Source organism: Rutilus rutilus (genome assembly GCF_951802725.1).
Source record: "Rutilus rutilus genome assembly, chromosome: 1".
In the NCBI taxonomy this organism is placed as follows: Eukaryota; Metazoa; Chordata; class Actinopteri; order Cypriniformes; family Leuciscidae; genus Rutilus; species Rutilus rutilus.
In genome coordinates this window covers 54,923,365-54,942,201 of record NC_140209.1, presented here as the reverse complement: position 1 = coordinate 54,942,201, position 18,837 = coordinate 54,923,365, and the positions used below count along the sequence as shown (strand labels likewise).

The 18,837-nt window shown below is 40.6% G+C and overlaps 1 protein-coding gene and 1 long non-coding RNA gene across 9 annotated transcripts in view; one reads left to right on the top strand and one right to left on the bottom strand.

The window, feature by feature from the left end:
* dnm2a (dynamin 2a) overlaps positions 1-16,135 on the top strand; it is a 53,961-nt gene extending 37,826 nt beyond the window's left edge. For 2 of the 8 annotated variants that reach the window (XM_084419914.1, XM_084419915.1), the window contains exons 13-21: positions 396-444; positions 2,026-2,058; positions 5,487-5,597; positions 7,475-7,584; positions 7,663-7,774; positions 9,175-9,339; positions 9,431-9,654; positions 11,939-12,175; positions 13,884-16,135. In XM_084419914.1, the coding sequence (XP_084276040.1) occupies positions 396-444; positions 2,026-2,058; positions 5,487-5,597; positions 7,475-7,584; positions 7,663-7,774; positions 9,175-9,339; positions 9,431-9,654; positions 11,939-12,175; positions 13,884-13,953 (1,111 nt within the window). In that variant the 3' untranslated portion in view covers positions 13,954-16,135. Of the gene's footprint in view, positions 1-395; positions 445-1,835; positions 1,848-2,025; positions 2,059-5,486; positions 5,598-7,474; positions 7,585-7,662; positions 7,775-9,174; positions 9,340-9,430; positions 9,655-11,938; positions 12,176-13,883 lie in introns of all 8 variants that reach the window. The other 6 variants (XM_084419917.1, XM_084419918.1, XM_084419919.1 and 3 more) reach the window with 4 other exon arrangements.
* Positions 4,691-7,044, bottom strand: LOC311299195. The gene is made up of 3 exons (XR_014629081.1): positions 6,712-7,044; positions 5,864-6,096; positions 4,691-5,775 (listed from the first exon to the last, which is right to left on the bottom strand). It is a non-coding gene; the product is annotated as an uncharacterized lncRNA (long non-coding RNA).
* Positions 16,136-18,837: the final 2,702 nt, after the last annotated feature.

Genomic DNA, 18,837 nt, shown 5'->3' with positions numbered 1-18,837 from the left:
CATCAAGCCTGTCTGACCCTGCTCGTCCTGCGTGTGCCTCCATGCGCATGTCGTGAGTTTATCAGGGCATCTTTGTTAACGGTTCTCATGCCGTCACTTTCAGTCTTGACTTCAGACGGATGGATGACGGTACCATACCAGGGTACGCCAACAACAGGTGCGCTAGCGCCCCCCTCAGTCACCAAGCTACATTTAGATAGATGTTAATCAGACCACCCATCTCCTCTTTTTCCTCCCACTCCTCCCATCTTCCTGCCTCACTGGCAGGATCGCTCCCACCCAGAGCGCCAGGGAGGTTTACACAGATATTGTTTTATTGTTGTGCTATTCGTACAATACATACTGCAGCATCCAATCAGTGTGTAATTGTTGTTTTCTGTTTCCCTCACCTGCAGCGCCCAGCAAAGAAATATCGTCAACAAGAAGAGGGCCATTCCCAACCAGGTACATTTTTCTCTACTTCCACATGCTCTTGAATCCATTCTGATATCCCTCTATCTTTCCCCACATCCCTCGTTCCAACACCATCATTCCAGTTAAACACAAAAGGGCCAAACACTGAACCCTGATGAACCCCTTACAAAGCAACCCTTTTACTTTACCTCATTTGATCAAAAACTGAACCATATGTTTCCTCAAGGCCTCTATCATTTATACATGTCATCAACTACACCCTTTTGTACAGTGTCCTTACCAGGTGCAACAAAAAGCAACCGTCGATAAAACCTATGGCTTCCGTGTAAACCTGAGTTTTTGCCTTTACCGACCACAACAAGCAAAATGACTTGTTTTTATCTTTGTTGTTGTTAATAATAATAATAATAATAATGTTGTTTAGTTTAAAGTCCTAAAACCTGGAAGTGAGTTAGCATTTTCAAGTTTCAGGTAATTAAAAGGATGTTTCATGTTTCGTTCTGCAACATAAATGACGTAAGTACCTTATTTTGCTCAGAAACCAAAAACCCATAGGAAAATTCTGAAGGAAGCCAAAGTCTATTAGCCTTCCGGGCTTGTCTGCAAACTGACGTCATGACTAAACTGCGAGATTATAAATCAAATTTGGCTGTTATTGTGAAGCATTATGTCACAATAATGCCATTGTCATTTTGTGTTGACAACTTGAATCTTGTCACGTCACACCTGGTTAGGACACAGTGTTAGTATTTGTGTACTGAACATTTATCAGTACTGAAGAGTAGCACAGTTAGAAACATGAAAGAGCCTGAAATGGGCTTTTCATGTATCAAGGTTTCAGTGGAAATGACACAAGCAACTTGAAAGTACACTGTGTTATTAGACAGGGACATTCCCTTTCATTTCCTCCCCTGCTTTTGAGAAACTGTGCTTTCACTAGCATCACAGCAATACTAGCTGCTAGTAACACTGACGCATGACAAATGAATAATCAGTGCATTGTTTTATTTGTTTCAGTCTTGCCTTAATGTAAAGCAAACTTCCCCCCTCTGTTTTGAAGTGTAATTCAGAATGTGCATGGATCCAGCCGTGACAATGACACGACCTATTCGATAATTCTGATTTGTGGTACTGTCAGTTAATCTAATTGCATGTAACTTTGTTCTGTTGCTCTCTCTCTCTCTCTTTCTCTCTTTCACCATGTGTCTGCTTCCCTGTCTTCCCAATTTCTCTTTCTCTCTTCTTTGACTCACTCCATCACACTCTTGTCCCTTTCAAACCTTTTCATTTCCATTTGAAAAACATGTCTTTCTAATACTTCCTCCTGCATTGTCCTCCTTTTCTTGCTTTGTTTCTTGTGTCTCTGCCTCATTTATTCTACCCAAAACTCACCCCCACCCCCTCCCTCCCTATCACTGCAGGGTGAAGTACTGGTAAGTACCACAAACCTTCAAGCCACACCCAGTTAGAGGTCATCAGCGCTCATCCAGTCAGGAGAACTGAGGCCGTAACAGGGCAACCAACTCATAGTTATCAGTGTGGGCGGGATGTCTGTGTGCTGACTTGACGGCCGAGAGTTATAAAGCTGATGGTTTTTCTTTCACTCTGCAGCTAGGTGGCCTGAGAGAAGGTGAAGTCGAGAAGGTATAGTCTCGTTGAAAACCAAAATGGTGGAACCTGGAATAAAAATAATAATTCGTAGTTTGTTGTTCAATTACAGTTACGAGTAATCAGTAACTGACCTCAAATACACCATAAAATGCCCACTGTAATTAGTGGCACCACCTAACATTCGGTAATTCTTGTAATTAAACCAAGAGAACGTTACTAACCATTTATTTAGAGAAAAATTCACAGTGCACAGTTGTTTTTGTTTTTGCATGAAAGAATATTACGTTTTTTTTAACAAGAAAAGCATATATGAGTGAAATGGAGGCCTCGGTTGTCCTGTTGCTGGACGTGAGTCCTGGCGGCCCAGGCTGGGTGAGCAGAGTTTGCCTTGTGGAGAATCAGCCTTGACGTCGCCATGGGCATATGGTGGGTGGGTGGGCGGGGCCAAGAAAACATCCAATCATACTAAGGAGCCAAACCCGAACCCAAGATAACATTTAGGCTGTGTTTGAGTTTGGATTTGGAATTGGTTTGCATTTTTAATGAATGAATGATTGATTATTTTTGTATTTTTTTTTAAGTGTGTTTGCCATGAAGAGCTAATCAAAATGATTTTCCATTGAAACATTATTGTTTTCTTCATACTAGCAACACTTCTGATGTGGGACTGGGCTATATTTTAACAATATTCAAAATCATTGCATCTAAACAGCCGTAATAGTCAAGATTCAAAAGTAAACAATAAAAGTCTAATTAAAGCATAAGCATTTTTAATTTGATGAACAATTGAATTAACTATTTAATGAAATTGGCAGTTTGAACTGATTACCTGAGATGAATTGAAATTAAAAGCTTATTCATTCAAAAAGTAAAAAACAAGTAAAGCCCTTAGGAAACTTAAAGGGGGATAGTTCACCCAATAACGAAATTCTGTCATCATTTACTCACTCTCATGTTGTTCCAAACCTGTATGAGTTTCTTTCTTCTGCTGAACACAAAAGAAGATTATTTTTGGTAACCAAAGAGTTGATGGGCCCCATTTTCTTCCCATAATCTTCAAAATATCTTCTTTTGTGTTCAACAGAAGAAAGAAATTTATACAGGTTTAAGTCAACTTGACGGTGAGTAAATAAGGACAGAATTTTCATTTTTGGGTGAACTTTCCCTTAAATGGCCAAATAAAAGAGTTTTAAATTAGCACAATATTAATTTTATACCTCAATATATTGTCCAGCCCTACTGTAAAATCTGGTTGGTATTTCGTTTTTTTTTTTCTCCTCTTGGTGTGCCAGTAATGGCCAGAATGGGGCAGTACCGGGTTTCTTTTACTAATCAGTCTACTCTCGTTTACAAAATTAACTGCTCAACCTTAGAGAAATCCTTTTTGGGGCAAAGTTAATTGGGGGATTTCTGTTGGGGTAATTAACATTCGCCTCTCACAGGTAATCATCTAATCATCTCATCTTTAATTCAAAAATCACCCCTTCTATCAACAGATTTCTGTTTAATAAGACAGCTGATCATATTTTTCCAACTCTTTTACTAATTGTTGATAATTATACACTTTACATAATATTAGGATTAATTAGCGTAAGCTAGAGAGACGGCAGTCAGAATGTGCGACGTCGAGGAACAGAGAAATCCAAACACTAACGGAAAATAGGGTCATGCTCTCGTTTCTTCCAGTTGTGGGCGGCAAAGGGAAATTGGATCCATGTTAGAGAATACAGAGCCCGAGTCAGGCTCTGACCGCAGATATTTGCTGGATTTCTGTCTAATGAAAAGATATTGGAGAGCGTTTTTGTGGTCATTTGTTCGGGTCGCTACAGTACGTTCCTAACACGAGATGCCTGAGCCGTTCTGTCCTGGTGTCTTTCTCACCTTATCAATCACTTCTGTCTTTTCCCCCTCTTAGAGATGGTTATCAGGTTTGAGAAAGTTGATGGCATTTCCCCACCAAGGCAAAACATCTATATAGGCTGTGCCATTAGTTTTATGTCTGTGTTGTTTCTGTTGGCACTCTCTGACTAACTCAAACCCTCTCTTCTTAGTTTCACTCCGACTTTACAGAGAACAAAGCAAAATGAAAAGGGAGAAAAGGGATGGTATCTTAGAAATGCTTGTGGCAGATATGTATTTCCGTTATGAGATAAGTTTAATGTCATTGATGCCGTGTGGTATTACGAAGTAAAGATGTAGTACCAGGACGGAACTAGAATGTGCATTAAGATCTTAATCATTTTGATCCTTCCGGATATCTTTTAACCCTCAAAATTAACATTGAAATCCTGCTGAAAGCCCTTCCCCTCCCTTTTTAAACTTTGTTTCCTTAACTAACATTTTTACATTCCCTTCCTAGTCCTGTACCTTCTCTTAGCAAACAGCCTCTGGTTACCAGTATGACTCGCCTACCGATGTCTTCTCACTATCCCTCCCTGTTCAGATTTTCACACTTGAGTGTACGTCTTTCCCCATTTAACACCACTAACGCTGCTTGTTTACCAGTATGTAGGTTAGCTTTTACTCACCAATTTGACCCTAACATACCGCTGTCGACCTCTGACCTCCGTTCCTCTGGCAGGCCAGTTGGTCTGGATGGCATCTGCCATCACATTTCCACATTGCTTTTGAAAGCAGAAAAAAAAATTTGACAAGCACAACAAAGTTTTTCCTTTGTACTTTTATTGTTGCTCTATTTCAAGACTTCAAGACACTCCCCAGTGGTTTTGTTAGTGTTTATTCAGGGTTTCTAGAGCGTTTCTTTTGTGACCTAAGCTTAATTGCTGCCTTATGTTCTGACTCCATGTAGTTTAACGCTAGATCCTGTGGTTCCCAACTGGAGAGTCGAAACCTAAACATTGCAGGTTTGAAAAAAATGTGAATAATAAAGTGCAAATAAGCATATGATTGTGCATATCGACAGGCTCAGTCACAACAGGGTTATTATAGTTAACTAAATCCACGCGATCGAAAGATTTCCCCACGCAGATTTCTCTCATGGTCAAGTTGGCCAATGCGGCAAATTCAGAAAGCTGCTTGTTTGAAAGGCCTTTGTACGAGTTCTGCTTCATACATCGCTACAAAATTGATAATGAACAATTGACCGTTTAGCCGGTTAAATCTGAATGCAATTTCGCCAATTTGGCCACACCTTAATGTTGCTAAACCAGTTGAGAACCACGACTGTAATGTACAAAGCAGCTTTATTTAGTTATTCAGGTTAGTCGTTAGAAGTGATGACATCAACAAAAGTTTTGGCAGGGTACCAGAAAATATTTCCTCAGCAGGTAAGTGTCGAAGATTGGCACAATAGGGTTTTTAGGTTTGTTCAGCATAGGACACAAGCTTCCAGAACAAAGACTGTTGGATATACAAGTGTGTGGAATGGATCTCATGAATGTTTCCCCACCCTTGTGGCATGCCCTACACCCTTCCCCCCTTCCCGCCCTCCTGTCCCACAGGTGATCCGTAAAGGCTGGCTAACCCTCAACATCAGCATCATGAAGGGCGGCTCCAAGGAGTACTGGTTCGTCCTGTCGGCCGAATCGGTGTCCTGGTACAAGGACGAGGAGGTGAGATTCATCTGTTCTTCATTTCTCTTTCACAGTCCCTCCCCCTCTCGAACTAGCGCCACTCAAGTTGGACTCAGAACTCCATGTGTGTTTGAAATGAGTGCGAACGTTAGCAGAGTTCTCATGGCTCGACTGGTAGAGCATGGTGCTGGTAACGTCAACGCCGTGGTTTTCATTCCTAGGGAGCGCATAAATTTCTCAATGTATACTGTAAGTTGCTTTTGGGATACAAGCATCTGCGAAATGCATTAATGTACACGTCTTACTTTAGTCCCCAAGAGAGTTTGTGTATTCGTAAAATCCCTCCCCCCGTCCAGCGGCGAATGGTAGAGTCCTTGTTGCTCGAGGCGCGGGTGTGTGTGTCCCTGCCCAGCCTAACCAATGTGCGGACTACTGTTCAGCTGCAGCATGATGAACAGGTAGTCTGAACACTGGGCAGGCGGGGGGGAGGCAAGAGGGCGGCTGGACCGCAGGTCACTGCCCCGAGGACCGCACACGACTGCAGAGGAGAGTAAACAGTTCAGACAGGCACACTGATAAACCCATCGAGAACATGTTCAGGTCACTGCTTATTTCAAATAAAGCAATAAAAAGGTTGTTATATAACTTTATTTTATCATTTCAACCGCAATTTTTTATCACCAAAATCCCTAAAATCTCATTCTCATTGTTGTAATGTGAACAAAAATATTGATATTTCAGTTGTAAAGTATAATACAGTGAAATGATAGTGAGTAACAAGTCGAATTTGAATCATTGCAAATGAAAAATCCGAATTAAAATACCCGTACATATTACGTTAATGATGTTTTATTTCTCGTGAAAGTAATGGCGCATTGAAAAAGGTTTCATTTTTAATGCAAAAATATAATATCCTTTGATTTTGGGGTGAAATGTGACCTTATATTCGTACATTTAAAAAGCTCGTCGTACTGAGTTAATGAAGGCACACAAAGAATCAAGTAATTCAAACTGGCCCACATATTCACAAGAAATGATAGTAAATATATTATCAATCTAAAATATGATGAAACCGGTCAGAATAACATATCCCAGCATTACTTCTTGATAATCTTAAAACGTTTAATTTAAAACGTATATTCGGTATACTCACTAGTCCACTTGCTGCGTGGCAAATGTATATTCCAGGCCTCTGCAGTTTCTTCAAGAGAAATCCGGACCGTTCTGCCATCATGGCTCTTTTCTCACAATCTGAACCGCATACAGTTGGCGGTTTTCACTCTTTGCCATCGTTTTACGAGAAACACAGAGAAATGTTCCTTTAGCGGTGGTTTCCGAAGCGAAGAGAAAGCGGTAAATGGAGAAAGGAGAGACGAAGAGCGGGACGAAAGTAAAAAAGGGACGAAAGGGGAGGCAAAGTGACGTGGCAAGCGCACTGAAATGTTCCAGCCGGGATCCGACTTTGGAATTTGCAGGAAATCGTACTGGGTTACTGGGGGGGGGTTGTGTGTGTGTGTGTGTGTGTGTGTGTGTGTGTGTGTGTGTAGTGTGCTTGTGTGTTGGGGGCAGGGAAGTGTTCCTCTGAGTGATGTAACTGTTGGGGCCGTAGCTTTGCAGACATAAACGTTTCCAGATGCTGCTTCTCAACGCAACAGAACGAGTTGGCAGCATTAGTCCTCATCCAGACTCCTCCTCTTCTCTTTCTTTTCTCTCTCTCTGTCTCACATCCCCCTCTCTTGCTTGGCAACCTGGTGGTCCTTTAAAGGGACAGTTCACTCTATAAATGAAAATCCGGTCATCATTTACTCCCCGTCATTTTGTTCCTGTTGATCACGAAAGAAGAATCTTTTCAATGCAACCATGCACTGCGAAGTGCTTTATAAGATTGTTCTTCCTCTCTCGTTTCACTCTAATAGGAAAAAGAGAAGAAATACATGCTCCCTCTGGACAACCTGAAGCTCAGAGACGTGGAGAAAGGCTTCATGTCCAATAAGCACATTTTTGCTATCTTCAACACTGAGCAAAGGTCAGGGCCGACTGCTCTCTCTATGTTTGTGTTTGCGTTTGGTGTTCGGTGACTTCATGTGTTCGATCCCCCTCGCAGGAACGTGTATAAGGACTTGCGTCAGATCGAGCTGGCCTGTGACACGCAGGAGGACATGGATAGCTGGAAAGCCTCTTTTCTCAGAGCGGGCGTTTACCCTGAGAAAGATCAGGTACAAATGTTTCATTTGAACATCAGAAACGCTTTGAACAACTCAGAACGTTAGTGGAGAAAGGCATATAGTTCATCATAACAGCGTAATATACATCATACACCCGCCATATTGCTAAATCTACCTGATTTTTCATATCAACAGACAAATATACCGGGATAACCTGGGCATCTCTCAAGACTCCCCTGCTAGTTCACTGTTAATGATTAGCTAAAGCCTGTCAGCACGTTGATCTGATTGGTTGCAAGTTAGTCTGTGACGTCAGAAACACCAGCGATTTCAAACTGCGTTTTTGAGGCTGTCTTTGGTTCACTGCAGTTTTAAGGAAAAAATACTCAGCAATGGTGTTGACTTATGAATTTGCACATGGTTTGTCTTAAAGCATATTAAAAACACCACCACATAGACATATAAACAACATTAAAAGCTTGATTTTCACCTCAGGGGGACATTTCAGTGTGGATGAGCAACTTTTGGAAAGCTTTTGAAAACACTAGTGTGGACATTTCAAATGTATTCGGATTAATGTAGACGTAGCCCTAGTAGTGGTAGTAGAAGTAGTTGCAGTAGTGATGGTGATGCTTTTAAGGCAAAAATCCATTTGTGCTATTGACATGATATCTTAAAGACTTCTTAAAGACAGGTGTGTCATTACGTTATTACTGTATTATTACGAAGCAATCTGAGTAAGCAACCAGCCAGAAACACTCTAGCAACCACACTTCAACGTTAAAAAACATTTTAGGCTGATTCACACCAAGAATGAAAGCTCTAACAATAACAAATCGTTCTAAATTTAAAAGAATAGCAGAGTCCACACCACAACTATAACGACAACGGCAATTTTTTTCCAGCTGATGAGCGAAAAAAACATTGACAGCCAATCAGAATCCATCCTGCTTTAAAGACCTCAAGCATTTAAAGTGGCTGATGACAACTATAGCACGCGCTTAGAATAAACAGGATGTTTTGGTGCGTTGGTGTGGACACTAATATAGTTATCATTAGAGTTATCTTTATAGTTATTGTTCTTGGTGAAAATGGCCCTTTTAGAGTACATCAGCAACTTCTTGTGTATTCTAAAATCTTTTAGAACATTTTAGCAATCACATCTTTCACCTCTATCACTACAATCACCTTTTTATGCAGCTTTAACATCAGTTATGTTTTCTAGTATCATATTTTCTAGTATCATGGTCTTGGTTAGGTTTGTAGAGACTATTTTAGAGGTGGAGAAAGTTATTACAATTTGATGAAAGATAAAAGAAAACTTTATTCTTAAGAATAGTGCGCACTAATGTATTGACCACAAATAAGAAACAGGTACATTTATTAAGGATATAGGTCAATTTGAATTTCATGTTGTCTTTAAAATGTATTCATTCATTGTGTGTGTGTAGGTGGAGACAGAAGATGCCGCCCCAGTCGACACCTTCTCCATGGACCCTCAGCTGGAGAGGCAGGTGGAGACCATCCGTAACCTGGTGGACTCCTACATTGGTATCGTCAACAAGACCATCCGAGACCTCATGCCCAAGACTATCATGCATCTCATGATCAACAGCGTAAGTACTCAGCCGTTTGTGTTGTAAGCATATTAAAACGCATTGACTTTAACGTATTGCAAACCTCCTTCTCTTGTCTTTCTTTCCCCAGGCTAAAGACTTCATCCATTCAGAGCTGCTGGCGTACCTGTACTCCTCAGGAGATCAGAACAGTCTGATGGAGGAGTCTGCTGATCAGGCCCAGCGCAGAGACGAGATGCTGCGAATGTACCATGCCATCAAAGAGGCGCTCAGCATCATCGGAGACATTAGCACCAGCACCGTGTCCACCCCCGTGCCTCCGCCCGTGAACGACAGCTGGGTGCCGGAGTCCAGGTTAGAACATGAACAACATGCATTTAGCTGGGAAGGAATTCGATTCCCATTATTGTGGTTTTCTTTGTTCAGACTGGAATTCTAGGATACTGTATACTGTTTTTAAAAATAGTATGTGAAACAGTACTCGTTAATCCACAAATGTTTCATTTAGTAGTCCTTTCTGTGCGCAATATGCATCATGCTAAATGCTACAGAAATAATAAAGGGATGGTTCGCATCATTTACTCACCCTCATGTCGTTCCAAGACTGAGACTTTCTTTTTCTGTGGAACATAAAATATTTTGCAGAATGTTGCAACTGTTTTTGTCCATAAACTGAAAGGGATTGGAGACCAAAACAACCTTATGGACAATTAGTACTAGGGCTGCATTTGAAATTGCATACTTCCCTGCATTATAGTAGGTGAAAAAGAGTATGTGAAAAGAGTATGTCTGAATTCATACTGTTCAGGCAATGACCTACTACTTCCAGTGAGGTTCCAAAGTGCACATCCAATGGACACTTTACTATCCCATAAGGCCACGGGACTGAAATTGTGAACAGCAGTGAGGCGAAGCAACCATATAGGTCACATGACAGTGACCAATTTGATCTCTCCATTTCGCAAGTGCTGCTGGCACTCTTCCAATATTTCTTTCGCTTTTCTTCCACGCACCTTGCTCATCTAGTGAAGTCGCACCAGAACAACTACACAACAGATGTAGTACATCCAGATTACATTCTACACACATTCATGAGGGCTGGGACAATAAATCGATGCATCGTGAATTGAGAAATTCTTTCCGAATGCATCGCTATTCTCTCTCAAATCGATTCTGAGCTTATTTTTTAACATCAGATGGCACTGCGTGCTCTAGAAACAGTCATAATCTGCTGGCTTCCAATGCCTTACACACACCACTTGAACCTTCTAAAAAATAACCTTCACCCCAAAATGAACATTTCCTAATAATTTACTCACCCCAATGCCATCCAAGATATCCATGTCTTTCTTTCCTCAGTGGGAGAGAAATTATGTTTTTTGAGGAAAACATTTTGGGATTTTTCTCGTTAGTTTTTAAGTCCAAATCAATGCAGTTTCAAAAGTCTTTGAAGTGTTTAAACGGGCTGTATGCGATCACAGCTGAAGAAGAGGTTGTTATCTAGCGAAACGATAGGTCATTTTAATTTTTTTTAATAATTTATACACTTTTTACCTTCAATAGTTCGGATTGAGCTGATCAACAAACGGACAGGGAACTACGTCATCACGTTGAAAGGTCATGCCGGCGCCGGCAGAAGTACCGCCCCACTGTTTACAATTGCGACTGTACGTAGGAGGATAGTTCAAATAGTATTGTTTGCTATATATATATAGTAATAGTATTCAGTGAATATGAATATGAATAGTATATGAATAACATTCTGATCAATATGAATAGTAGTTCAAATAGTATTGCCGGCGCCGGCGTGACCTTTCAACGTGATGACGTAGTTCCCTGTCCGTTTGTTGATCAGCTCAATCCGAACTATTGAAGGTAAAAAGTGTATAAATTATAAAAAAAAAATTAAATGACCTATCGTTTCGCTAGATAACAACCTCTTCTTCAGCTGTGATCGCGTACAGCCCATTTAAACACTTCAAAGACTTTTGAAACTGCATTGATTTGGACTTAAAAACAATGGTAACCAATGAAGTCCATTGTTAGAAGAAAAATCCAGAAATGTTTTCCTCAAAAAACATAATTTCTCTCCCACTGAGGAAAGAAAGACATGGATATCTTGGATGGCTTTGGGGTGAGTAAATTATTAGGAAATGTTCATTTTGGGGTGAACTAATCCTTTAAAAGGGTGTTTGCAGTGGGCTGTTAACATTATTCTCGCGTCATAAAAGCATTCTGAGGTGCAGAATGCCGAAACGTTCAAGCGCTCTTCTCCATGAGCATTTGAGCTTGCGGTTAAAAACTAGCCTAGAGCGCCATCTGCTGTTCAAAACTAAGCTCAGAATCGATTCGAGAGAGAATCGCGATGCATTCGGAAAAAATATGAATCGATCCACGAATCGCGACGCATCGATTTATTTTGTCAGCCTTAACATTCATACTAAATAGAACGGTCATGAAGTATGCGATTTCAGACGCAGCCTAAGACGTTTTCAAAAGTACGTTTTGTATAGAGATTTGGAACGATGTAGATGAGTAAATAAAAGTTTAATTTTGGGATGAACTATCCCCTTTAGAGTATGGTCCTTCATAAACTTTTGTTTTAATTCTAAATGTCGTCTTTTCCTGTCCTGTGTAGCCCCACCCCCCAGCGCAGACCGCCTACATCGGCCCCGCCCCCCAGCAGGCCTCCAGCAGTGAGAGGTCCAACACCAGGCCCGCCCACTCTTAACCCCATCCCTGCCTATATAGCCCCGCCCATTCCCTCTCGGCCAGGACAGCCCATGAATGCCTTCGGTAACAGCAGCCTGGATCCTTTCAGCGCCCCTCCTCAGATCCCGTCCCGGCCCGCCCGTATCCCTCCGGGAATCCCCAGGTAAGACCGTTAACCAGCGTGTCACCTCCATGGAGAGATGTATTCTCGCGTGTGTGTGAGAACGAGCATCTGGTGTCTGAAGCTCAGAGGAGTGAACGTTTGTTGAAAAACTCAAGAAGCCTTGGTTTGTCAAGGTTTAAGTGATGTACTCTTTCTTCAGCTCTCATTCTTCTCTCACTAACAGTTGCATTTTCTCCTGTCACATACACAATTTTTCCTAATTTCCTTCTCAGCATATTCTAACTTAACCTTCCAGTGTTTTTATTTTCCTCTTTTGATCTCGTTTCATCTTTTTTCTTTAGAGGTTCTTCTCGTCTCTACTCTTCTAGACTCATCTTCTTTTCATCTCTTCTTATCTAGTCTCATCTAGCCTTGTCTCTCCTGATCACTTCTATTCTTATTTTTTCTCCTTTAATCTTTTCTACTCTTGTTTTCTCTTCTCATCTAATTTTTTCACTTTGTCTTATCTGGCATTTTCTAATCTCATCTATCCTGAACTTGTCTCTTCCCATCTGTTTTTGTCTGTTTTAATGTCATCTTGTTTATTTTCATCTCGTCCCTTCTTGTGTTTTCTCATTTAGTCTCATCTAGCCTCTTTCGGCTTGTCTCTTCCTGGCGTTTCTTTTCTTGTCTCTTTTCTAAGTTTCTTTTGTTTTTGTCTGTTCTGATTTAGTCTCATCTAGCATCTTCTCATCTCATTTCATCTCTTGTTTATTCTCTTCTGGTCTAGTCTTCATCTAGTCTTGTCTTTCCTCATCTTTTATTTTCTCATTTAATTTCTGAGAAATTATTTTCTAGAATAATTAGAATAATTATCTCCTCTCAAGTAGTCTCATTTAGTCTCATCCCATCTTCTCTTCTTATCACTTTTCAACTCTTCGTCACCTTTTCTTTCCTCATCTCTTCTTTTTTTCTAATCTCATCTAGTCTCATCTCCTCTCATCATCTCATCTAGTCTTTTCTCATCTCTTCTAATCTCATATCCTCTCATCTCATCTCCTCTCATCTAGTCTCATCTCCCCTCATGTAGCCTCATCTAGTCATCTGTCCTCATATTTTGTCTTTTCTCGTCTTGTCTCATCTAGTCTCATCTCTCATCTAGTCTCATTTCTCATCTAGTCTCATCTCATGTCATCTCATCTAGTCTTTTCTCATCTCTAGTCTCATCTAGTCACCTCTTCTTGCCTCAGCTCTTCTCCTTTTCTCTTTTCTCATCTCATCTCCTCTCATCTAGTCTCATCTCCTCTTATCTAGTCCCATCTCCTCTAGTCTCATCTCCCCTCTCCTCATCTAGTCATCTGTCCTCATATTTTGTCTTTTCTCGTCTCGTCTCATCTAGTCTCATCTCTCATCTAGTCTCATCTCATGTCATCTCATCTAGTCTTTTCTCATCTCTTCTAGTCTCATCTAGTCGCCTCTTCTTGCCTCAGCTCTTCTCCTTTTCTCTTTTCTCATCTCCTCTCATCTAGTCTCATCTCCTCTCTCCTCATCTAGTCATCTGTCCTCATATTTTGTCTTTTCTCATCTCATCTAGTCTCATCTCCTCTCATGTAGCCTCGTCTAGTCTTGCCTGTCTGTCCTCATCTATTGTCTTTTCTCATCCCTTCTCGTCTCGCCTCGTCCAATTCCTTATCCCTTCTCCTCAATCATTTCCCTGTGGTTGTGGGTATGTCTCACCTCTGTTTCTCACTCTTTTCTCCTCCTGCAGCAGAAGACCCCCTGGCGCTCCCAACCGGCCCACCATTATCCGCCCCGCTGAGCCCTCCCTGCTAGACTAGACCCGTGCGCTGGGCACCATAGTGTGCTTGGGCTGAGGCAAGGGCTGGAGAGCTGCACTGAAACGTGCATGCGTGTCTACACAAACAGCCTGACCAATAGACCTTAATAATCCACTCAAACTGTCCTCTGATCAGCGCTGCTACTCACATCCCTACCTTTAAATTCCAGAGGTCTAAATTAAGCACATAACTATTCAAAAAAAGTATTATTATTGTTGTTATTTTGTTGAAATATATAGAGTGACTTAAAGGGTGTAGTGGCCTCCAACTTTGTCATTTTATCACTCACATAGATCAGGTCACCACCAGGGGGTATCCTACTCAACTTTTGTAGACGAACCAACATTAGATCACTCATGCCTCCTCACTGACTAGTGGGATAAGATGTATACAAGCACTGTGCAAGCTAGTTGCTGTTAAACTAGCCTGTCGTCTTTCTGTTCTTGGGTAACTGAAAGGTGGTTGAGGACCTCTGTCTTGTTATAGACACTTCTTCATGTGTTTTTTGATTTCATTCTGTGTTTTCTTGACTCTTAACTTGATATCCTGAAATAAGACACAATGACCGTTATCATTATACTATGTGGGATTTATTTTGACCCCCGATTTCATTCGTCTTTCATGTTCAATTGGCCGTTATTATGTTTCTGGTGTTGTGCCGAATTCTTTGACCCACCAAATTGTGTGACCCTACTAGGGTCCAGCACCACACCGGCACCTAGTACCAAAAGACTGTTAATTTTGAATCCATAGCAGCTAACCGACAAGTACACTTTGCATATTTGGTGTCAGCACTCAACATCCTCTTTCTGTTGTGTCGGGAAATTTGGTTCTTAAAAAGCACTTCTAGTTTCATGGACGGGAATTTTTTAAATAGCTGGGGTGAGGCGCGATTTGTATGCAAATTTCTGTAATGATCTGTTTATACAAATAATAATTTGTGTATATGAATATAATCCTGGAAAGCACGGTAACCACTTGGCTACGGGCCGACCCGTCAGCGCTCTGTAAGATAGTGTCTCAGGTAACATCCGACTCCAAATCTGGTAGCTTAGCGTTTTGATCACTGTAACTTAAATTAATCTGCAAGGCTTTATTGGGCGCTTTTATTTCGCTTGGAATGATGAGGGTTTGGGGGAGTGGGAAAAACATGAGGGCGCTGCTGGAAAGTGGGAGTGCACTCAAACAAGGGGTCTCTGAACATGGTACATGCAGGTGTATTTGGGGTCGTGGGGCGTTTGCTATATGGAACCAGTCCGTTCAAACTTGACACACACACACACAGGGAACTTTCTGACAGCAAGACGGTGAAACAAAGGCTTTCATGTAGACATCATAGTAGATGTACTAACACGCGTATTCTGAGTGTATTATTTATAACCTTGGCGTTTGTCTTCGTGTCAATTGGCATTTTTCACAAACTGTTTGCATCGGTGTAGAACGACAGATATTCTTTGCTATCGACAGATTTGTGCCCTGTCGGTTGCGGTTATAACAGTTGAACATAATTCAGAGTGAAAAGCGGTCCAGCTGGTTTCCTATTGATCTGGATTTGATTGCAGAATCTTTGATGTTTGCTTTTATTGATGTGCGCGCAATGGGAAATGGGCCACGACAAATTCTGTTTTCTTGATTGACTTGAGGATAAGATTGGGGATTTGGTGCAAGCGACTTTGATTTCAGCACAATATGTCTGTAAATATCCGAAGGCTTTGAGTCGGACATGAGGTGAAACTTACAAATTAGCTGTGGATTTCAATACCAAATGCTCTTGAGTCACTCCTGTATGTTATGGCTACAGTGATGGCAGCCAATGCTCTTTCTTCACAATCCAGTCAATTCAAGGCTTTTTAAATTGTATGCAGCTTTATCTTTTCCAAATTCAAATGACTTCAGCATCTGTTGAGAACTGGATGAAGCCCAAATCACTGCAGTCATAACTTTCCTGTGGTCTTTAAGGTTATGGTGACCCAATCCCTGTCTCTCCCTCTAATAATTCTGTCCTTTTGTATGGAGTGAGGGACTGAGGACATATTTAACGACTTTTTTTTATGCTTTTGGAATAACAAATTGTCAAGTGCCTGTGTAGCAATTTAAAATGGACTTGGAGCAAAATGCACAATGAGAATTGGAAGTGAGATAATAAAAGGTGTTGTGTATAATAAAGATCTGGTGCTCTGGTGGTCGGTGTTTCCTTGTGTCACGTCTCCTCACTGTCTCCTTGATTTACCGTGACATGTCTGTCCCAGCATGCATCTCTTCCTCTTTGTGTTCTCATTGAAATAAATCAAATGTAACAGGTGTAGTGAGATGATACTCTCTGTTGGTGTAATCCAGTGTTTTTCAATCCTGCTTCAGGAGACTCCCAGCAGCACTGCACGTTTTAGGCGTCTCAGTCTATGACCGCGTCCCAAATTACACACTCTGGAGTTGGTACTCCTTTTGAATAAGTATATGTTGTGTATAGTAACTAATGTTGAGAGTGTTAAGGCAGTGGCCAATCAGAAGTGTTTTAAGTTAGTCAGTGGAGCATCTACTCGATACCTCGGTTTCACTTTATTTTGATGGTCCCTTTAACACGTTCTGTCGACTATAAATAACGCTGTCTACTAACTCTCATTAGAGTGTTAGTATAGTATTAGTAGACTGGTAGGGTTAGGGTTAGATTAAGTTGACATGTAGTTGCAAAATTACTTATAGTCAGTAGAGTGTCCGTTGGAGGACCATCACAATAAAGTGTTTGCAGATATTAAGCAGACAGTCTACTTATACTCCAATGAAAGTTAGTTGACATATAGTTGCAAAGTTACTTATAGTCTTATACACTTATATACTTATAAAGTGTTACCAATACCTCCCCAAAACATTTTAGTTTGTCACAAACTCATTGGCTTTAAATCAAATCGTGAGGTTCCAACTGATACCCACACCTAGTGAGAAAGTCCATACTTTTGCTTGTCTGAGCATATTGTTTATTCATACAGTTGCATCATGATACCCATGTAAGTGCTAGCAAGAAGCTAAACATATAAATGCATTACTAATGCATTAGTTATTATTTCTAGGCTGATTCATTAAAAACTGCTGCAACCTCTTGGATTCAGACTTCCACAAACTCCTCATTCATAGGTCAAGGGGTAGCCAAAAATCATACTTCATAAATCTACAAGAAAGTAATTATTTTTAGCATGCTATGATCTACAGTAATCATGTATATGACACTGTTTAGAACAGGAAAATCTTATGAGCTTGTGATGAATCACATCTGCAGTGTTGAAGGTCTCCGGAACAGGATTGAGAACCACATGGCTTCGTCACAGCTACTTCCTCTGTGAAGCTGATTCATCTTTTTTCAGTATAACTTGTGAGCATGTCAGTGGAAGTAAAAAAATAATAATCTAAGACTACGTCTGAATGACCAGAGTCGTTAGTCAGACGTTTAGTTGTGTCAAATATCAGCATGTGATCATGAGTAACACACGGCTCATATTTAACAGCCTATGATTCAGAATCCTTTGCTTCTACGTAACAATAAAGTGGTTTCACAGCTTTTGAGATATTCATCTAACCCAACCCCTTCTTCACACAGCGAACACTGTCATAAAGCCTGTTGAGTTACTGTAAAAAAAATGAAATTCTCCCAGCTGATGTGTGGTTTTGGTTGCGGTTGTTAAACAGACGTCCACCTCCCCGACGGCCGGAGAACCAGTGGTGAAGCTGATCCCAGTGCTCAGGAGGAGGACCACCATACCGTACTGAATGGCTGCTCTGCTAGATCATAACGACATAACGACATGATGCCCATTTCCTAAGGATATCAATCAATTGTACAGAAAGAAGCCATCTTAATTTTACTAAGCTATTTCTTTGACCAAAAATGAGATTCTTCCATGGATCACACAGTCTTGTTTGAATTTCTCATGTTGACCTACTTTTCCAGAAGTATTTTTCCCCATTCATTTTCTTAAAAAATAAATAAATATAATAAACCGTTCTGAGCCTTGGACCAAACAAATCAGCTCATTAATTGCAGCATTGCAAACTTTGATTTAAAGCAAAAACCATGGGTGAAGCACTGAATGATGAAATGGTGGTACAATCAATGAAAACTTCTCAATTTGAGTCATTGATTTTAATTAAAAAAATCTAAATTTGGAAATATTTACAGAGGTGTAGAATGAATAGAGAGCTGCAGTGATGACGTACTTAAGCTTTTCGTCACACTGGTTCCCTCGACAAAAACCCAGTATGGATTTTTCCATTTGCTTTTGGATTATTGTGGAAAATAAGGTCTGTGACCAACAAAAGTTTGTTATTCTTACACATCATGATAATCTTGACAAATGAACACAACTTTTATGAATTTTGAAGCCTAAATACAATCGTTAGGAAAAAAGAGCTAAACGTAGGCTATAAACCAACTACACTACGGTCAAATGACACCATTACTAAGCTTCCACAACTCTTTCAGCCTTTATGTAAATAACGTTTTCCCTGAAAGTTTGCAAGAGTGTGATTATAAACACAATGAGGCTGTGAAAGCGAGTAGAAAGTAGATGAGTTTATCTGTTCGACGTCTAATGTCCCTGACAATCACTGTAACGTTAGTCCCATTTAGCCAATTGTTAGTAATCACTGTTAATGCATAGGAATAAAACATGAGAATATCTTGAGCTTTTGTTCACCACAGACATTATTTCAGGCATTTAACCAAAACCCATTGACTTCAGGACGATGAATCCAATGAGTTCAAATGTTTCAATGCAAGAGTCTCAAAAGAGACTGCTTGTTTTTCACTGCTGAAGTTTTTTTACGGTGATTTCTGATTGGAGCAACCAATTGATGGGTTGCCCTTTTAAGATTATGGGTAGTGTAGTTCTTCAC